The 21958-nt window shown below is 37.2% G+C and overlaps 1 protein-coding gene across 1 annotated transcript; it reads right to left on the bottom strand.

The window, feature by feature from the left end:
- Positions 1 to 506: 506 nt before the first annotated feature.
- On the bottom strand, positions 507 to 21795 carry LOC106493984 (protein-lysine methyltransferase METTL21E-like). The gene is made up of 6 exons (XM_013954117.2): positions 21751 to 21795; positions 19838 to 20017; positions 17756 to 17867; positions 4573 to 4730; positions 1848 to 1965; positions 507 to 931 (listed from the first exon to the last, which is right to left on the bottom strand). Exons 1-6 carry the CDS (start codon positions 21793 to 21795, stop codon positions 507 to 509), a joined length of 1038 nt encoding a protein of 345 aa, XP_013809571.2.
- Between the last annotated feature and the right edge of the window lie 163 nt (positions 21796 to 21958).

The raw sequence follows: 21958 nt of genomic DNA, 5'->3' as shown, positions 1-21958 counted from the left end.
AGATATGTATCACATATTCTGTCCCTTTATTATGACAGTATACTTACCAGCATTTTTGTGAAGTTAGTTTAGTGTCCCAGAATATCCATTTAAAGAAAGGATTTACACACTATGGTGGGAATGGGGAAAGATCAGGTTTGACAACTCAACTTTTAAATCCAAAGATTTACCATAGTCTTAAGTTTCAAATGATTGGCTGACCTTATCAGGCACTGTTAAAAGCTTCAATTGAAAGCTATGAAATACACATTACACATCCCATAACAATAACAGTAAGGCTTGAGAAAGTTATTAATGTTGTCAGTTTAGCACATAGAAGACGTATTTCTCTGTATAAAACTATCAGCAAATTGAATTCAGGAATTCTTTAGGGATATACTAGAAATCTGATGTTTTGTTTTAGCTGTCTCTAAAAACACCGTTCATGCTGGTTTAAGCAACTACTAACATGGAACTTATTAAAAAGCTACAGACAGCTGAAACTGTCACCCTCATGTATCTCTTTTTCAGAGAGTCAGTTTGGAGTGTCTGACTTTCATCCTGCCTTTCCTCATTGCCTTGTACAAGGTTATGTTCAAACTAGGGAAATTGAAAATTACTTCTAAGTCAAACAGTGTCTGAAATCTACCCACAAATTGGTTCTCTTTGTCCAATCTAAATTTCATAGCCCAGAGAATAACAGTGTCATTCTTGCACAAGTGATCAAAAGTTAGGAGGAGTTCATCTAGGAAGGGATGGTGGTAAACTACATCAGCAGCCATAATGTAGTCAAAGTGACATGAAGATCTAGGAAAGTTCTTTTCCAGATCAATTCCCCAAGACAATTCCTTAGCACAAGGCTGGTGCTTGCATTTCAATTTTGTATTTTGGAGAACATTGTGCTGAAGGTTTCCCAGTAGTTCTGGCAAATCAGTGGCAGTCACACGTGCACCTGTGACAGGGAGAAAACAAAAGTAATCTTTGAATACACTTCAAGACTTGAGCAAAAGCCCACTCACAAAAACCACTGCCCAGGGAACTGATTTTACCGTACAGATCTCACTGAGGGGAACAGAACACTGTAAAAGCTCCCAGAAGCTCTTAGTCATTGTGCTTAATATTAATATTTGGTTCCCAGATAAAGAATCACATTTAAAGATAGTGGACTCTACAGATTGCCATCTAAATGAAGCAGGGGGGGTGAGCGGGAATAGGATCAAATGCTTACTGTGCCCTAATAGCACACTGGTTAAGAGTAACATGAGAGATTAGGGATCGAGGAATACTGACTCCAAAAAGTCAGCATGAGATTTAAGCATTGTTTCAGGTTCCTTCCTTTTCACACAGCAAGAAGCTTTCTCAGACTACAGAGTGTTAAAATTCTGTTAAAATGCAGAAGTTACTGAACTGGGGTGCTCTTGAGAAGAGGAGGCTGAGAGAAAACAGGACAGTGCTGGTAGCAGAAAACTCAAGGGTAATTGCTAAAAGAGAAAAGGCTGAACACATGTGGAGAGGAAGCAACTTGGCATCCCAGAGCTATCTGGTCAGTGGAAGAAGTCTTCCCTAAATCTGGCTTCTTCTAGTTGCCACTGACATTCCTCTTAGGCCACTAGTTTCTTATTTTGGTTCCCTGTTTAACACTTAACAGCAGTTTCATCTACTGGAACCTCCTTTATTGCACAAATACATTCATAATTTTACAGAGAAAATAACAGAACCAGTTTCCAAAGAAGCCTTTCAGAATTCACTTTTTCTTTCTCTTAACAGCTTTCAAGCAACTCTGTTTTTGAGGAACTGAGCCACTTCTGTGTCATCCAGTATTGATCTCGTAGATGTTTCTAAGAGCATAAGAGCAATGACGTACTCACCAAGCAGACTGGCTACTACGGAGACCAACCCAGTTCCAGCTCCAATTTCAATCACATTTTTGTCAACCAAATTGTATTGTTTAGAATTAGTTTCCAAAAAATAACACAGAACAAGAGCCTGTAGAGGAGGGAATCCATGAACATACTGAACAAATAAATGAAATAAAACCTCTCACTAAATAAGCATTGTCATTTATAAGCATGCAAAAATGGTGGGTTTTTTTGTAACTTCCCATCTGTTCAAATGAGCAATATTAATTCAAATGTTGTCCTGAAAAGATCACAGCTCACTATGATCTTTGAGCTCTGTAGGCTGACAAAATAAATGTCACAACATGCCTCAGTATATACTTGCAAAGCGTTACAACCAGAAGGAACCACTGCAATTATCTAATCTGTCACACTGTGTAACATGAGCCAGAAAATTCCAGTCAGCAACTCCAGCATGTAACTGCACTTACTTCTGGTTGAGTTAAAATGTGTCCTTCACAAAGACATCTTTATGTAAGAACTGCTTGTGCAAGAAAATCAACTGCAATCCATGTTAATCTCTTGCAATAATTAATTATTTGTAAGAATAGTTAATTATCGTAATGATTCAAAAGGGACCAACAGTTTTGCCTCTCTACCTTCACTTCAGTTTGCTTGTTTGCAGTTTCTGTGTGCTTACCAAGGTAAGCATAACAAACCTCTTCAGCAAACAAAACCACAAAGAGCCTTCTACAATTGTCTCCTTCTGTATGCATTTATATGCTGTGATCAAGAAGCTTCTTAAGTTTTTCTGTCCTGTCTTAATACTGACCAGATGGCTGTCCACAGACTGGCATATTCTGAATTATACTTTAGTTCACTGTTGAAATAGAAATTGCTACTTCCATTCCTCTTGCAATGATAGTTTCCAACTTGTCTCCCATACTATTTGCAAGACTTAGTAAAAGCCAAATGCCGGTTTGTACAGAAAATTATATTGTCTCCATTGACAAATATATATGATGGTTGCCACATTCTTTTGCAATATGGATGACCACTTGGAAAAACAATTATCAGTGTCTCAGTTTGGAATAGCAAAATTATACTCTTTTAGTTTTACTTTTAACAGATTGAGAAAGAAATAGAGAGAAAGGAACAGGGTGGATGTTGATCCAATACATACCAGAAACTCAAACAAAGTTTTTGCTCTCTACCTCTCAACTCAGAGTAAAAAGAGAAAGATCTTTTACATGAATGCACAGGTATCTCCTACTCAACAAAGCTTTGATATAGAAGTATAACAAATACTTGGTATATTTTTACATCAAAGTAACTCTGTGAGTACCAGGACTAATTAAGTCCAGGTTTCTAAAGGTTTGTATCTGGTGGTTAACTGACTTTTTAAACACATTATACTAAGATTTTCTCTTAGTTCCATATATTCTTATAAGCTCTTCCCTCAGAGTCTTGCCATATTCAGCTGTAGAAACTGGCTGGCAGGATCAAAGTTCTATGGATTAAATCACTGAATCTTTGAAACCTGGTTTCCTTTCCATGAAACATGCATAAACTTTGTTTTCCTTAAAGCTTCTGCCCTCTTGACAAATCTGGTTAACATTTATCAGAAGGGTTCAAATATGGCCAGATGGAGAATATGAAGAGACACAGAGGGGGTGTCTTCCTTTCATAGCAGAACTGGCTAAGCCCTTCCAGAGAAATTATGCTTTTCAGTACAGCTCATGATTTTGTGAGAACAGCTGGCAATCATCCAACCTTTCCTTGAAGAATTGCACTGAGACTGCTAAGAGATATAGCATAAATGACTTGCCCAGGTCAGCTAAGAGAAGGAAAAGTGTTTGGAGTTCAAAACAGGGAAATACACTATTTCTCCTCAGTTTAAACGTGGCCATATTTCTTAACTGGCAAAACCCTGCGAGCCTAACACTGTTGGGACAGAAATGGAGCCTCTTGGATTTTAGTCCTTTCCCTGCAGGAGCTCCTGGGGATCACACTGTTTCAGTGGTGTTCTCCAAATGCCATAAGCGTCGATGGTGCATCATGGCACATCCCCGACCACATCACTTTCTTTCACTCTTACTTAACAACTCCCAAACACTCAATTAGCTGCATCACCGCATAGACTCAAAACCTTGAAAAAGGCTCTTCCTATGGTGGATGTTAATAGTTCATATATCCAGAGCCATGAATGATATTTCCTGAATACAAGGGTTCTCCACCACATAGATTGCTTGTGGTTTAAAAAATTGAAAGCTTCAATTGAACCTTTTCCCACGACTGGATATTTACAAGGTTAATGTGTTTCTCACATGAGTAGACCGAGTAGATTCTCTCAGGGGTAATACCTGGTGAGATCATACCACAACTATTTCCACAATCTGGATCTGCCTGCTATACAGCCATCTGTATTTATAAAATGTACAGAAATGTAATCTTCTTGAGACTGCCATCTTTCCTTCAAAATGTGCTTGTAATTGGATAATAGGATAAAAAGTTATTGGCAGGAGAGGAGGGGAAAGGGGGAATAAACAAGAGATATTGTCTAAGCTTTGAGAACCAGGAACCCACAGGAAAGCAGGCTAAATACAGGTTTGTTGTTTGTAGACTGGAGACAGAGAAAAAGTAGGAAGTCATCTTTTGTCTTTACAACATCCAACAAAACATATTATCATGCAAAATAAATTAAAAGTGATAGAAGACTCAGAAACGGAAAAAAAAAAATTCATAAATATTGTACCGATGGCCAGACTACTGCCCCATAACAGTCAGCGGCTTCTGTAATTCTTATCTCATGGCCAGCAAAGTGAAAGCCTTCCCAGGCCCTATGAGTTACAACAGCAGGAAAGAAACGCCGTCTCATGATTTCTGCAACTATCTGTTCATCTTCTTTTTCCCCTGGAAGTGAAAGTATAAAAGGTCAAATAACTTATAAAAACATAAAAGCTGAGTGGGTTGATAATGAAACTACCAATTTATCTTAAAAAGCTGGTATGGAAGCAAGAATTTGAATTATGTCCATGAATGAAAATGCATTTTACCATTAATGGTTATCATGATACATGGGAAGTCTCCTGAATTCTAATTTAAGTTTTCAGTTTATGACACTACACAAAGTAATTTCTTTCCTGTTTTGCTGAAGAAGCTAAGTTCAGGAAAAGTAAAGACAACAAGTGGCATTTTATCATATCTTGCTTTCCATTCCAGCAATCCAAAGGAAAAATTTTCCCTTTCACTTTGAAAGCAGCTGCCACACTGTTCATTTTCATGCTTTTATGCACTTGGGTTTTTTTATTATTTCCCGTATCCTCTTATTCACTTTTTGCACATTATGGTTCTTTTTGACAGTAAACAAAGGAATTGTAATATCATTTATAAATCTGTCACAAAACTTGTGAAACAGATCCTAGCAATGCAAATTATGATGGACAGGAGAGAAAGCACTACTGTTGTTAGGAAAGCTTATCCACCCACCCCAACAGAACCTAGTAAAAGGGATTCTTTCCAGTTGGCTTGATATCCTGAATACCATCCTTGTTGCTATGCAAAGAATATTTATGATGGCTAACATAATCCATGATAATTCTTCTAAAGGAGAAGATTCATTTGTTTCTAGCCGAGTACAAAGACAGTTTCAGTTTTGCCATCATCACACAAAGCTGCTCCACAATGTTGTAATGAAATAGATAAGTGAATCTCTCCAGAGCACTTTCTTAGCAAAGTTTAGATTTATTCCAAGTTTTCTTAGTAAATTTGCTTTCACAGCCAATTAGAATCTCTTGGCAAATTAGCTAAAGCAAACCATGTTTACAAGCTACATCCCCTAGAGAGCATGCTACAGATTTAGATAACTGGGTTACCATCTTTTCCAAAGCAGAGTTTCTATTTCAAGTCTGCAGTTAACATCCAAATCACAGATATCAAGATCTGCATATTACATAATGCAGAAACTGCAGTTCCCAATGCCTATAAAATGAAAGCAAATGCTCTCTCATCAGCATGAAAACATTGGTCTACCATCCTTTAGTAAATTCACATAAACCACAAAGTAATTGGATGGCGGCTGTTGGCACTACTGAAAATTCTGCACATTTTCTTCCCCCTGGAATCACTGTAGCCACAGGATATCAGAGCCTCAATTGTTGTCATTCACTCTGCCATATGCTTCAGTACTTTCATGGCCATAACCTATTGAAAAAGTCCCTCTCCCTTTCCAGCTGTAGAAGGACTGCAGAGCAAAAGCAGAGGTGGACAAAGAAAGAAGGATAACAAACAAAAAGAGATCAGAAAGATGCTCAGGCTCATCAGCCAGTGCTTGAAGCTTGTAATTCAACTGACTCTAAGCATCAGACAAAATTAGAGAATGGCAATAAACACAAGGAAGAAAGAGCAAAAATGTTTATGCTCAGTCTTAGTTCTGCTGATACCAAGATTGATCTGGTAACCCAAAATGCTAACCATGGGACACAGCAAAATTAAAAATAATGTAATGCATATATTACTGTAAAGAAACATATAAGTAGCATAATTTTATAAAGTTAACAGAAAGAAAAGACATGGAAATTATGATACTTTAAGATGTTAGGAAATACCAGTATGTGGCCAGCCCACTACGTCTTCTGCAAGGCTCTAATGTTAAGTTGGGGAAAGCACATACTGAGTAGGGGAGAGCACATACTGTGCCTCCAAGCAGAAAACTCTGTGCAAACACAAGTTAAATGCCAGAAAAATGCTGCTCCAGGGCAAAATTCATTCTTATTATCAAATAATTGATATGAAGCTGCCTTATTACAAATAACCTAAGCGTATTTAATTTGTCATCCTGTTTCTAGGCATACTAAAACTAACCTTCTGTTAGTATTTTCTGATTGCTTAGAGCAGTCTGATCTTGTTCTGTGATCAGTACTGGCTGTGCAAGCAAAAAGCTCGTTCCTTCTATTACCTTCAACTACAACCATTTTTCTAGATTCTTCTTCCTTTCTGATCTGATTCTGCTCTGACATTTGCTTCTGATCTAACTTTCAGTAAAAGCCCTAATTTATTAAGACTTAACTTTATAAAGCTTCTGGCAAAATGTCTATGCAAGTTTAGAAGTATTACAGCTACCCCGCTAGTGTTCAATATACATCTCCCACCTTTTTTTTGTATTGGATAATCTGGAAAAACTAACCATCTTTTGCGAATGCTTAGTGGGCAGCTATCTTATCACCACTTGGTGATCCCACACGTGGGTTTTCCAGAGAACCTAACTTAACAGTTTCAGGGTTCTTTTTTTTTTTTCTTTTTTTTTTTCTTCCCATTAAGATCCTAATATTCTGTGGAATCAAGAAGAGCATTTGTTTCCTCAGGGACATCACATAGTAGACTGACTTCAAAACCATGACGAGAAATTATATCAGCATGAAGAAACTAATGATTCTGAAGAGTGCTGACAAAACGATGAGTGTAGTCCTTTAGTCAGATTTGCTTGGTTCCATGTAAATCTCCCTACATACCTCCAAAGACACTCTTCTATTTTCTGCTTTATATCATTCAGAATAGCTAAACTCCTTCTGGCACTGTATGAAGAAAGAAGTAATTGTTTGTTAACTGCATTCAGAGCAGTCAGAACAGAAAATAACAAACTAGCAGGAAATATTTCATGCAACAAAAAAATCATTATCAGAGTAAACAAAATCCAAATGAAGTCTCTTTTAATATCTGCAAATGTTAGGAAAGTTCTGCTATTTCACTCAAACTCAGGTTTCCTGATACCAGATTTAAAATTCTGATAGGAAGTTATTCTCCTGGAGGTATTTATCGATGTATTACAGTCCTTATTCTCTTGTTCAGAAAGATAACTTCTTGAGATTATGACTCAGTGAATGGATTTTAACAATTTTAATGATATTTTAAGATAGCAACAGCTGACTCATCAGTAGAATAGGGGCAGACAAAGGAAGAAGAGGGTTGATTTGAGTCTCAATTCTTTTAAGAATGGAAGTGCATATGGGCCATTTCCAGTGATACTACTCAAGCATCCATACCAAACTGGCAAAACTTTAAAGAACTAGAACTGGTTCCTCCCTTCGTCATTTACCTGAGTCTGATCAGGTAGGTTCTCCATAATTCTTCTTCTCTGTGATTTGGAGAGGCATGGAAGTGGTATACACGTGTAATTACCTTCTTCAAACTATTCATCTCTTGGTGTAAGCAAGTACACATAGATATTACTGGAGTTTCAGGTGGAAAACCTTATTTAGATTAAGATGTGATAGTTTGATCCTATTCAGTTAACATGCAGTGACTGAAATAATTTTCTACTAGAGAAACAGATCATGTTCCTCTGGCCTTGAATTTGTATTCACGCAGAAGTTCCCATCCATATATGCCCAAACCCTTCTTGAAATAACATTTGAATTTAGGTAAGTTTCTTAAGGCTTTCTGCCTAATAGGCTAATGACTTACAGTGTTCTTTGAAATATTTCAGGTATTTCTTTTATCTTTTACTATAAAAGTCTGATGTCTTTGGAGCACGTTCTTTGAAATCCCTTGGTTCTCAGCAAACATCAGGCATGAGCGAGATAGTCATATACTGCTGACACATAATTTTGCACTCTATCAACCACATCATTATGAAAACAGTATAAATATCATTCTCAAAGGCACAGCAAACATCATTATTACAACTAAAATGTGAACACAGTTTTCCAAAGAGACATACTAAATCATGTGGAAGACTGGAGTTCTTAAGTTAGTGGCAGGTTAGTTATAAAAATGTGTGACAAACTGTACAATCTTGTATAGAGAAACAGAGGATTTTGCTGATACATTTGAATGTCATATGAAACGTTTTATATTAGCACAAAACCTGAAGAAAAAGGACATGAGTTCTGCTGAGATGGAGAAGTCCTTCAAGTGGAGAGGGCAAGGGAGAAGGAAAATAACAGGAGACAGATCAAGTCAGAAAGTAACAAGCTGCTAATTACAGAATCTTTAATAATGAAGGAAATCATGAGAACAGGCCTTATGCTGAGTTGATTTGCACACTTTTGCTTGGAATCAGTAGAAATATACCTATTTCTAAATATGCTACATGATCGGCTGTTCTGTTTACACTAATTGTAAACATAACATCCACTTTGGTAGTATACTGCTCAGTCAGGAAGCAGCAACCTTAAAATTCAGTTGGGTGTCTTCCATCAGTTATTAGCATATGTTAAATCTCTCTTACTGTATAACTAATGATACTCCCTACATTAATGGGCTCTTAATTGAATAAAGAGAGAAGAAAGATGGGCACTGTTAAACAGCACATAAAATGCAGGAAAAGCAGTAAAGACAAGGAGTATGAATTAAAATTGAAAAAGAATATTGATAACATTGTTTAAATACCTAATTAGAATGTGGCCAAAAAAGGAAGTTAAATGACCCTTCCACATGGAAGCTATAAAGAATATACTAGCCATCCATTTTCAGTACATACAGTAACAAAACATCCTCTGACTACTTTACTAATGGATCAGGACAGCATTAATTCAGAAGCCATAAACTCACCCAATGATTCACCAAAACAGTTTACAGGAAAAAATTATAGAATACTCTCTTCCAAGTGCTGACCTGATCCTACTTGATTTTTTAAGGTCAAATGGTGTCACAGCCCAAGGTGATAGGAGTGCACGCAAATGAAATAAGACCCGACTCTCTACTCTGTCTACTCTGATGGATCTTTTCCAGTTGGCAAAAGTAATGAAATCCAAGCCTTCAGCATGAGCTTGATCTGACAAAGTTCAGTTCTAGAGCAAGACGTTCTCCCTTCAGAAGCAATATACTCTCTCACCTGTAGAGTTTAGACTTCACATTTACCATTTAAGCCTGTACTTACAAATATTGTAACAACCATGTATCAACAATTGTGAAGATCTACATGGTTTCTCTAAGACTTCTCAGCAACTGTTTTTGTGAGCTTGAGGAACAGGGAGGACCACCCACACTGACATACTGATTTGAGTAATACATGAGATAAAACACTAATAATTCACTATCAACAGGCCTTTTCAGAACTCTCCAATCTGGACACGCAGAACCAGAGTCATCCAAAATAAAAATTCAAGACATAGTTTATATATTTATCCTGCAATTAGTTAAATTTCAAAAATAAATTTCAAAAATAATATAAAAGATAGTTATTTGCGTCACCTCATCTGTAATTCTTTTGGTTGCACAGTTCACAGAAATTCTCTTTTCAGTAGTGCCCAAATACACAAAGTTGGTTTCTTTTCCAAAACCAATCTCTACTGGGGTTGCAAGCATGGCCTGTCTGTAGAGGCTTGGGCAGTGTTATCCACCACTCATATTTGTTGGTATTAAGCAATAGAACTCCACATTTCAGAGGACAGCAGCTCACAGTTCCTGCTCAGACAGCGTCTCTCAAAAAGCACAATTACTGGTGGATGTCTTAAACAGAGTAAGCCTTACCTTGAATGTGCTTTCCAGTGATTAAAAAACTCCTTTCAGGTAAGTCTGAAGTGAATTCTCTTCAAACTTTCCATTTTCACAAATACAGAGGCCTTAGTGTGGGGATATGTTTTTGTTTGGGAAGGAGGAGGGGAGCAGAAAGACAAGCAATTTTTAACATTTTGTTTGAAAAACATTCTCCTGCATTTTTTTACTTTCTTTCAGTAACAGATTGAAATATTCAATCAATAATTTCATCTCTCTCCTAATCTCCTAACCCCTATGGGCTGACAGTATGACTGACATGTGGGTGTCAGGTGATTGGGTTTAATAGGGAAGTGTGAAAAGCAGGCAAGAAGTAATGACTTGTAATACAGGTGCCTCAGCTGCTGTTATTCAGAATGTTATTTCATGTTGTGATGTCGTCTGTGGAGACTGTACTTCTGATCGTCACACAGGTGACAGAACCTGCTTTTTTTAAAAAAAAGGGGGGGCTAAAATCCTGTGAATAGAAAAGCCAAAAGATGAGCTGTAAAAAGAGACTTTCTCTTTCCAGAAGTTAATTTATTTTGGGACAGCTGGTCAGCTGCCAAAAGAAGGTGATAAGTCTATAAATTAAAAACAAAAAAAAGCTCTGTTCCTTTATAATACTTTTCTCCTCTCTTTATCTTAGTTCTCTATCTATTGCGGCAAACAGACAATATTTTGGATCAAGATAGCTGTTTGATCATTACAATCACTGTTCTGGTTAGTTTCCCAAAATTAAAGCTCACAAGAGATAAATACCATTGGACCTGTGGGTTAAGCCTGGGGACATACACTCACAAAATGAGTCATTAGTAAGAAAATCAGCAAACTCAATTCCAGCAGGACATGGTAAGGCCCAACTCCAAGAAGATAGCTGCAGAAATACCAGTACAGGCACAGATCTGCAGTTAGTTCTGTCACTGTTAGAGGTGACCAGAGAAGAGCTACATTATTGCACTGAAAAGGTAGCCCTGTGAATTCAGCTGAGTGTTTCCAAAGGCTCAGAGCAACGCTACTCAAATCTGTATTAGGCCCCAGTGCTAAGGGACCCTGAAGCCTCAACATTTTTACTGAGCTACTAGTGTCTTGAGATCAGAGCCCTGGTCCTGAAATTATTATAACTATTACAGATAGTTCCGTGGAAACATACGTAATACTGAATCACAGAATATTCCCCACATTTGGGGGAGCATCAGATTAGTGTCTTCATTTCATTCCACCCATTTGTCCTTATCACAGCCTAAGAATCCTTGAAAGAAGGGGATAGGAGGGAACTTTAGCCATGCCCTTGACTTTCCAAAAGTCAGAGGTAATCTATACCTTTCTAAGAATATAAAGCAAAGCGCTGTTCCAGAAAATTCACTTGCCTAAACTAAATGGTTAATTTTCCCTGGCTTCATCCTTACCTACAAAGGGAGAAATGACCATGTAACGGAGTATAAACATTCTAGTACATTCATTCCAAGCTAAGCTGATGAACTGATAGCAATGGCAAGGTATATTATATCGATTAATCTGAGAAACTACGTCAGTGTAATATAATGCTTGAAACTTTATACTTTGAAATGCAGAAGGACAGAACTGTGGCACCCATGGACAGCCACATCTCAGCCAAGAAATAAAATGCATTTAGCTCAGAGTATGAGGAGACAAGAACAGAAGTGAGGATATGTTCACAGCATACAATCTATGGATTTATCCAGGTTTTAGAAGTGCATTTTCAATTTGAAATTCACACTACTCATTTCCCAGCCCCATACAAATCATTGGTCATCCAAAACCATTAGAAGCCTGAAAATAAAAGCATCGTAGTCAGACTATCTTATGAGCACAATCAATCCAAATGTGGCAAGTACTCCCCTTCTTACTCAATCATATTTTTCTGTTGTGGAAAACAGCTGCAGGTCTAGGATCAGCAGCAATTTAATTGTAAAAGAAAACTAAATAACTTCCCTTTGACTACAAAAGCAGGCTACATTCTTAAGTTGGATGGTCTAAAGTACAAGAGGCTGACAACCAATTTCTTGATGGACAGGAAGGATCTGGATGCGTAACTTAGACCCCCTGTAAGCCATGTCTAGTCTAAACTTCCACCCTTCTTACCCTGCCTGGTGAAGATGGCTTTGTACAGTTGAAGGTTCCTGCTTCCTTGTAATCATACCAGGGCACTCTAGGTACCATGGCAAGCAGAATGGGAGGGACTCCAAAAATGCCTACCAATTTTCCCCTATCAGTAATTTTGGACTTCTAAAACTTTTCTTTGAGGAAAGAATCAGAAAGTAATTTGACAACATCAGTCCATGAGAACATGCCACTTTTTCTTGTGGCAGCTGAGAAATATTTCACTTACTGTTGAAATGCATCTACTGCAATGAAGAAACCAGACAAGAAGAAAGGGTAAAGATGTTAGAAAAGATAGGCATGTGGCTGAAAGGGAGGAACATACTACAGACTTCTCTATAGAGTTAATCTGTGCTATGATTACTTGAGCTTTGACTCCAACTTCTGTTCTATCCATACACAAGAAATTTTCATTCAAGGTTAGTAGTGCCTTCAGCAAAAGTAGGTTTACTTGTTGCGGGGAGAGAAAAGGAGCAGCAAAATGTTAGTTCAAAGTACCACAGCTAATCTGTTTACTCTACTATTTTGAATGCTGACACTTCCAAACAAACTCAGAGATAAGTTACTACAAGATAGTCAAAGTATGAATTTAGAGAGCAGATATTTTTGAGTGTGTTCTGTTTGCTGTGAAGGTGTAATTTAGTTCTAGTCACTCATAAAGTGAGTTATACCCAAGTCTTATTCCACATTAGCTCTTTTAGTCTTTTTCCATTTGGAGACAGCTTGTCACCTAAGAGGAGTAGAATTTGAGTTCCAGTATTTCAGGTGAATCCTGTAGTGAAAACAAAAATGTAGGTAACTAACACAAACATACTGCTCTTAAGAAGGTTTTTTATTATTTAATGCTTTTGAGATAAGAATTAATGTAACAGATTTCTTTCTTAAAGATAGAAGCATAATTCAAGGCTAAGAGACAGGAAAAGAGAAAGATGAAAGAAGGGAAGGCAGGTGGTGGGAAGATATAGTAAAACAGTCATTTATACATAGCATAAATATGTTCTTTTTTTACCAGCACTGTTAATAGCAAAGTCCACCATTTAGAGAATGGTTTGGCATTTTAAGCATTCATTCAGAATATGTAGAAATTGGGTCCTGGGTCTTCCTCAGAGTGACTCAGATGCACACAACTCTCATCCTTGGGGTGGTTCTAGCCATTCTACAGAATCGTGTGGTCAGGTGCATCTCCTCCCTTCCACCACCCTTACAGGTGAGCCATAAGGAAACCAAGAAAAGCCAGCAAGCAAGGAAAAGCCCAACTACGAACTGGACACTCAGTTGGGAAGAAGCAGTCTTAGGCTCTAGTTTCTGGTCCCAGAATGTTTTTTATATTTTATATCGTACAGTCTTTGAGGTCAACAGAAAAGGGTCAGTGGGAAGGGGAGAAAATAATAAGGGTCTTTAGAAGTAACCCAGGAAATAGGAACAGGACAGTAATTCATTCCATCTTCCCAGCTGAATATCTTATCTTCCAAGTTACAGGGTTAGGCTGCTTCTCACTTGCCTCAGTTCCAACTCTGCCCCATTTAAGGCATCTTTCTGGACTTCGCCCAGAGACTTGAAATTATGGGAGTAAATGCCATCAATGAGGACATCTGTCAAACAGGGGAAGGAGAGGGAGTGTATCCCTCATAAAATGCTGGAAGATATGTGAAGGTTACCAGGTCAGCATTTTCTCAGATATTTATGGATTAAATACTGGGCTCTGGCCAAGTGAAGTGAGACATTGAAGTGCCAAGGACCAGTATGTTTTGCAAACATGCTCTCCTCCTCCTGTCTCAGAGACAAAATTATTCTGAGGTGAATCCAAATAAGGCAAATGTGGCAAACAAATTCAGCATCCCAAGAAAGGAAGAAGGGAGTGGTAGAGTCTGAGCTCAGAAAAGTTTAGCTAAAGAAAGTAAAAGTGAGTGATCAAGAGAAATTATGAGAGGAAAGAGGAGAGAAGAGACATCTAATTATGCAGACATAATGAAAAACTGACAGGATAAACACATCAGGAAAGACCAGACTGAGCGAAGATCCACCTGTAAATTGGAAACTAGTAGTAATAGCAACCATGAGCAAGAATAAGGAGTTCTAAATTAGGAAAACAGAGCCTGGCTGGGAAGGAAAGTGGAGACAGTGAATATAAAGAGCTTGGAGCAGAACTTGCTGAGAAACTGAGCTGGAACAAGAATCCTGACAAACAGAGATTGAGACCAGGTAGGTAAAGTTAAAGAACTTTAATGAACAGGGTAGAAGAAAAGGATAAGAATAAGGGAGGCACAGGCAGAGGAGGTAGACCAGTTAAGTCCCTGTGAAGAAGGTTCAGTGCCCTTCCCTCCAGAGCTTGGCACGGAATTTAATAACCCGAAGCCTGGTGTCAGATGAAACTGTGAAACTGTCAATATATCCCATTTTTCATTCATATCTCCTCATCCCCTTAAACTAGTGTTGCTAGACACAAAAGGGAACACCTGCTATTGCTATCAATTCAGTTACTCTGTTAGCTAAGTGGAATATATTTCACAGAATCACAAAATAGTTGAGGCTGGAAGGGGCCTCTGGAGCTCCTCCAGTCCAACCCCCCTGCTCAAGCAGGGTCAGCTGTAACAGGTTGCTCAGGACTGTGACCAGCCAGGTTTTGAGTATCTCCAAGGACAGGGGCCTCCACAGTCTCTCTGGACAACCTGTTCAACTGTTCAGCCACTCTCACAGTGAAAAAGTGTTTTCTTATGTTCAGATGGAATTTCCTGTGTTTAAATTTGTGCTCACTGCCTCTTGTCCTGTCACTGGGCACCACTGAAAAGAGTCTGGCTCTGTCTTGTTCACTCCCATCAGATATTTATAAACATTGCTGAGATCCCCCCTGAGCCTTCTCTTCTCCAGGCTGAGGAGTCCCAGCTGTCTCAGCCTTTCCTCATATGAGATACTCCAGCTCCTTCATCATCTTTGTGGCCTTTCACTGGAGTCTCTCCAGTAAATCCATGTTTCTTTTGTACTGGGGAGCCCAGAACTGGACCCAGCCCTCCAGATGTGGCCTTCCAGTGCTGAGTAAAGGGGGGTGATCACCTTTTTCAACCTGCGAGCAGCTGCAGCTGATCTACAGATTCTGCCATACTGACTAATTTAGCATACATTGATCTAATGTCCTAGAATTCAATTTATATTCCTAATTCCAAATCTTAAGAATTTACAGGCAGACTCTTCCCTGCCTTAAATCCTGCATGAAGAAAACATCAATATTAGAAAACCAGGCTTGCAGAAGCATAGAAATGCCTATGCAACTTTAACTCAGCCCGCTTGTGTACTATAGAATACATAAGTCATTAATATTTCAGTCTTTAGTAGTTTTATCTTTAATATTTATACTTCTGGAGATTTCTTCCCCTAACAATCATGCCTCATTTATAGCATAAGATCAACTTGAGCTCTTTGTTCAAGTCAGAATTACACAATAGGAAAGGGAATTGCATTAAATAAAATCTCAAGATTAAGGCATTTAAACAGTGCTTTGTGGAAATGCAATCTATACCAATCTCTATGAGCCGTCTTCTTGTGCAGTGTCAGCTTTCCAGAGATGGTCATCAATTGTGCATACCTAATTTTCTTAGGGCTCCTATTGCGAAAAATACGAAGACGCAGGAAAAAAGCAAACAAAAAACCCTCCAAAAGACAACAGAAATTTTCCGGAAGAACTTGTTTTTCTCTCTCTTCCCCTAACTTTTCAGGTGTGATACATATTGCTTTTAAATTTTTCGTATGTGAAGTAGGTGTTCTGAGAAAACTAATATTTTAGAGCAATTTTTTAAATTTCATCTCAGTCATTCAAAACTCTTCTACTATTATCAAACTTTTCAAGTGAAATTATTTCAAAACTTACAGTGCTAGACAGTTACAATTCCTAAATACAGCGGGCTTACGCAGAGTATATATATTACATGTGTATTTACCTCTCCTCTAGACCAACCTTATAATGATTCCAAATAAGCAAGATTCTCCACTTTTTTTCTTTAAGCGCATGATTTTCATCTTTATTTACATTATAATCTCAGGCTTCTGTTTACAAACTGCTACTATAAAACTTACTTTCCTTTTTGGTTATAAGTCAACAGCCTCAATATTTTCCTTTTTAAAGCTTGATCCCCCCACCCCCACGCCATTTTACAGACACTTTAATAGTCAGAGAGCATGGAAATCTCTTAATACACAATGTTCTATTTCATTCTGTTCAGTTCAATTATATCCATTCTTTAACACTGTCATTATTGAAAAGACCTTTTTCCAAGAAAAATTCTGCTAAGTATCTGTACATCTGTAAGTAGATGTGCTACTGTATAGAATGCATGTATCACTCAAAAAAAAAAAGGCAAATAAAAAAGTTTCCATAAGCAAATAACCATTTTAAGTATTGCAGCCATCGCCAAAACTCCACTTCTCTCTCTCTGGAAGAAAAAAAAAATTAATTTTTTCTAAGGATTCCACACTGTCAGAAAATTTTAGATCTCTTCTTTAATGTTTGAGACCAAAGAGAAAAAGCAAGTCACTCACAGGCCAAGAGCTAGCAGCTGTGAGAGAGAGAGAGTGCGCGCACCCAAGAGCAAGCAGTCAATACTATCTCTGCCAAAGGCACTCAGGGCCACCTTGCATTGCTAAATAAGTGGTGATGTAAAACCAGTCCAGAGCTCTCTCAAAAAGCAGAACCCCAAAAGCCACGGGCCAAAACGGACCATGAATCAGCTGAGATTTTAAAATATGAAATAAAATAAAAAATACTTGGAAAACTTCCTTCACATTCAGCTGTAGAATATAACTAAACCCCACCTCAAAACAATACACATAACTTGCCCTAAACCCTGGTTAGGCCTAAAAACTGAGATTACTTCTGATGCATCTTGAAAGATGTGCAGCCATGGACTTGCTTAAGAGAAAAAGCTGCTAACAGTTGTTGATGAAGGTATTTGAGAATTAAGTTTGAGGTTGTCTAGACAGAAACCAAGCTTGTAATAACAGATTTTTGTCCAACTGACAGCCCACACAGAAACCTCTTCTGAATAGCTTGATCATAGTCACAGCTTCATTCCTTGGAACCAGTCATGGGCAAATAGCCGGAAGCAAGACGCCAAACACCGGTAGGAAATTGCCGGGACCAAAGTATGCTGGCAGAGCAGAAATTTGCTATGTAGCTAGAATACTACAACAGTGCTATCTATTGTATTTTCTGTATAAATGCCATAAACAGAACTCTTCAGGAAAAATGAATGAGAAAATAGCTCATTATCAGTAGGGCACCTTTGTTCCTTCTATTCAATAATTTTCTGAAGTGTAACAAAAAATACGGTGGATAATAAACTCTTTACCTTCTTGGCCTTCTATTTTTCTTCTCAGTTCATTATGCAGATGATTAGGTTGTGATGATGTCAAATCCATACTGTGCCACAGAACACTGCAGAGAAACACAAGCCTGCCTACCTGGTAAAATGAACAAAATGACTTTACTTCTAGTTTTCTTCACATAACACTTCTCAAAAAAAAAAAAAGTTATTTTTACATTTATTATGTTATAATTTATTCATTAGTAATAAATAATGAGAGACCTAGAGACACATAAAAATCACTCAGTATTCAGAGCATAACAGAACCATAGCAGCAAACTGTCTAAGAAAATCTCAAGCCAGTTTAACTGTTCAACTCCCCAAGACAGAAAAAAAGTAGATTAAAAAAAAAGAAAAGCTTTGATAACTGTTTAAAACTATTCCATAAAATTTTAAAATTAGAACTAATTCAAATGAAGGTTGGTAGATTTATAATTGATTGAAAGCAAAGGTACCATCAAATGTCTGAAGGAAAAGAAAACTTACACCAAAGGGTCTAATCCTATTTGAATTAATTAGCTTGGAAAGGAAGGAAACAACCTATTAGTAAAATTTGCACATGAGATTAAGTAAGAAGCAGGAATTACAGACATTATACAGGACACAGAATGTGCATGTGTCTATATAAATAGACTCAGAACATGCATATTCAGTAGAAAAAGGTAATGCAGAAGGAATGACAGAGCACAAAATTTATACAAAAAGTTGCAGCACAATATCATAGCAAAAAAGAACAATGCAATTTTCACCTGTCTGTAGAAGAGAGACAATCAATGCTCTCAAGTTCTTGACATTTTACAATCAGAAAAACACTGAGATTGCAGAATAAAAAAAAAATTAGTACTCTGAGAATTTTTAATACCCTTACACTCTTATTCAGAAATTTGACTGATTTGTGCAAGAATAGTTATAGGCAACATACAGCTAATAGTTTATAGATATCTAAACACCAGTGGGGATGCAATTAAATAAGGCAATGGATAGAGAAGGAAAAAAAATTAAAAATAAAAAAATGGACTGAATATCATAAAAAAAATCCTCACATTGCAAAGCCTTAGACAGATTTACTTCTCAAGACCCGAGGATGAAAAATGTATAGTATAGAACAATCCTGTCTTCTTACAGAGGAAATATCATACTCTCTCTGACTTTATCCTGTATTTATACATATGCAGGTTTAATCCTACCACCACAGTGCCAAAAGTCATTAACTTACTTGAAGGTGAAAAATAGCTTAGTGAGCTTCTACATATACCATAATATATAAAATAAAAATACTGCTATTGTATCTCTGTCCTTCTATGAACTTACCAATAGTAACACTATTATGTGGGGAACAGAAAAGCCATTCAATGGAATTCAAAATCTTTGTATCTATTTGTGTCTATCTTCAGAATACCAAGTAGCATTATAAACTACTGGACATGAAGTAGTAAATGTTATATACATTCATCAGCTTTTCACTACCTCAGAAGTGCAAAAAAGACAAATTGTCTTCTGATTAGAAGATAAAAATAATGGCTTAATAATAAATCCCTTTGCATGAAGAACAGATCAAGTTGCACTATAAAATCATTCTAAAGGGAAAAACCTTTGCATTTTGCTCCCATACATTTTTTCCTTCTAAAAATACCCTAGAAGTACACTGAACTACACAACAACCTGCCTGACTTTAAAAATATTAATTCAATAATACTACAAGTAACTAAAAACATAAGTACAGAACAGTTCAGTTACTGATTTACACTCTTTAAAATAAAGAATGCTAAGTAATTCAGATTAAGAGAACACATTTTGGAAACACAGGCAACTGAAATACTGTGGCAACTCACATCTACTGTATTTCAGTTAACATTACCTGAATCTCTTCTTTTAGTTTTCCGAAAATGATATTCAAAAACAAACAAAAGATATTTATTTGCTAGCTCCTTTCCTCCCAGTTAGCTCCCCAGCAGTCCCAGACAGAAAAGCTCTAATATGTGTGTCATATATTGCCAACATCCCCACAGCAGAAGGAATAATAAATCTTGACAGCTGCAGCGTGAACACAAAGTAGATACAACATACCATGTCGCCCAGAGAACCCAATACCCTTACATAAGGGAATGGAAGATTTCCAAACAGCAGTAGGTAGCTAGTCAAGAGAACTTGAACCAGTAGAGAAAAGTAACCAAATTTTGGAATATTTTCCACAAAAATAAGGTAGCCGCACAGTTTTAGTAACTTCTCATTGTTATTGAAAAGTAACTGAACAGAAAAAAAAAAAAATCAGAGACAAAGGATTCTTCCTTTGGCACAAAGCACCAAGGGCCAATTCACAAAACAGCAGGGCTATACTTGTGACAAGGATATATAAATGCATGCTCACATTAGAATGCAAAACCTTAATAAGGTACAACACCCAAACAAATCCTAGTCAACTTTACAGTCAAATATTAAATTCATGAAACAGCTGTCAACATACATATAAATACATGTATCACCCCTCTTTTCTATATCCAAGACGTTTAATCTCTCAACAGCTTCCAGTCAATTACTGCTATTGGAACAAAATACAGGTATCTGTAAGACTTCCTTTATTTAGACTGTAATCTATTCAGGACAGGAACCATATCTTATTTCATAATTTTTTTAGCAAAATGGCACACCAACCTCAACTGGGGTTTCTACGTGCCATTGAATGATAATGAATTACTGCAGGAGAACACTAAACAAGCCTTACAAAAAATTGAAGGTCCTGTACTCAGCAAAAGAAATTAATAGCTCTTTACACTTAGAAGCTGTCAAACAAATCAATGAGAGCTGATCTACACTTTTAAGGCAATTTCAACAATAGCTAAAGGATGATCTGCAAAACTCTGCTGTAAACTGGCTGTCTGGACTGAGAATATCCTTCAAATATACTTATCTCTTATAAAGGTACCATCAAGAGGGATATTTTATGCTCCGTAAACATAGTACATGAAATACTAGACACTCTGAAATTAAAAAGGCCAAATCTATCCAGTTCACCTCAGTCCTTCATCCTAACAGGGGGGGCTAACTAATGTTTTATATAAAATTGACTGTGGGGATTTGGACTTACAGACAACGAAACCATGAGAAATGAAATAAAAGCATTGAACAACCACAAATAAGGACCAAAATTTAATGTAAGAACATGAGTAGGACTGGCAGCATTCAACTTTTTCCATCTTAATCCACAGAAGCTATAAATAAATTCTGTAAATATTTAGATAGATGAGAGAAGAGGAAAAAAAGTCTGAGCTAACAAATTGTTTCTCTCACAAATTAATCTGACATGAATGCTGCAACCAGTGGATCTGCCTGCTGGGTTCCTGAAGCACTAGTAGGTAAATATGTTTTCCAGGAAGCTGACCCTGTACTGTTAATACCAAAGCGCACACAGATGATACTAAGGTGAGGGCAGGCAGGGAAGGAAGGCTAACTAGAGGGGGAAAAAAAAAATCAGAAAAATCAGACTGACAGAATTCTTCATGGAGACACAAGAAGGACAAAAAAAAAAAATCTGGCTTGCATTTAGGTAGTGACCTAGTCATAGGACTAGCTGAAGCAGCAAGATAAAGGAAGGGGTTAGGCAGGAAAGCAAAAGAAAACACATTGTATCAGTTTACAGATTATGCCCAGTGATAAGTGGAACCCAAGGGAATTAAAAAAAAAAAAATCTGTACTACTGCTGAACATCACTTTGGCAGACAAATTCTGACCTTGGGCATGCTTATATAACTCCAAGTCTAGAAACATGACATTTACATTTAGAGCATAAGCAATTATGCCATCTCAGATTATATAAGAATGTACTGCACTGTACTATATTCCATGAGATTTATAAGGCCTCATGTTGTATCATGAATGATTCAATATGCAACATTACTTTGAGCACAAAGATTTGAAGACAGGCATACTGAAGAGAATAAGGAAAACAAAACTAATTGAACTGAATTTCCTTCTCTCAGTACCTGGAAATTATCTAAATCACTTTCAAAATTTCGTTCAAGTTTCATGTTAAGGAAGCAACAGACTGCACGCGATTTTTTTTCCACTTCTGTTAGAGGGCAAATGAATGCAAGTAACTTTTTGGCTTAATTTTATGATCTCAAACAGAAAACTTTTACCAAGCCAAACTAGGGCTTTTTCAGTAATTGTGCTAAAAATATTTTTTCATTG

This window comes from Apteryx mantelli, chromosome 1 (assembly GCF_036417845.1).
Source record: "Apteryx mantelli isolate bAptMan1 chromosome 1, bAptMan1.hap1, whole genome shotgun sequence".
In the NCBI taxonomy this organism is placed as follows: domain Eukaryota; kingdom Metazoa; phylum Chordata; class Aves; order Apterygiformes; family Apterygidae; genus Apteryx; species Apteryx mantelli.
The sequence above is the reverse complement of the archived record's forward strand: the minus strand, read 5'-3'. Positions and strand labels throughout refer to the sequence as shown.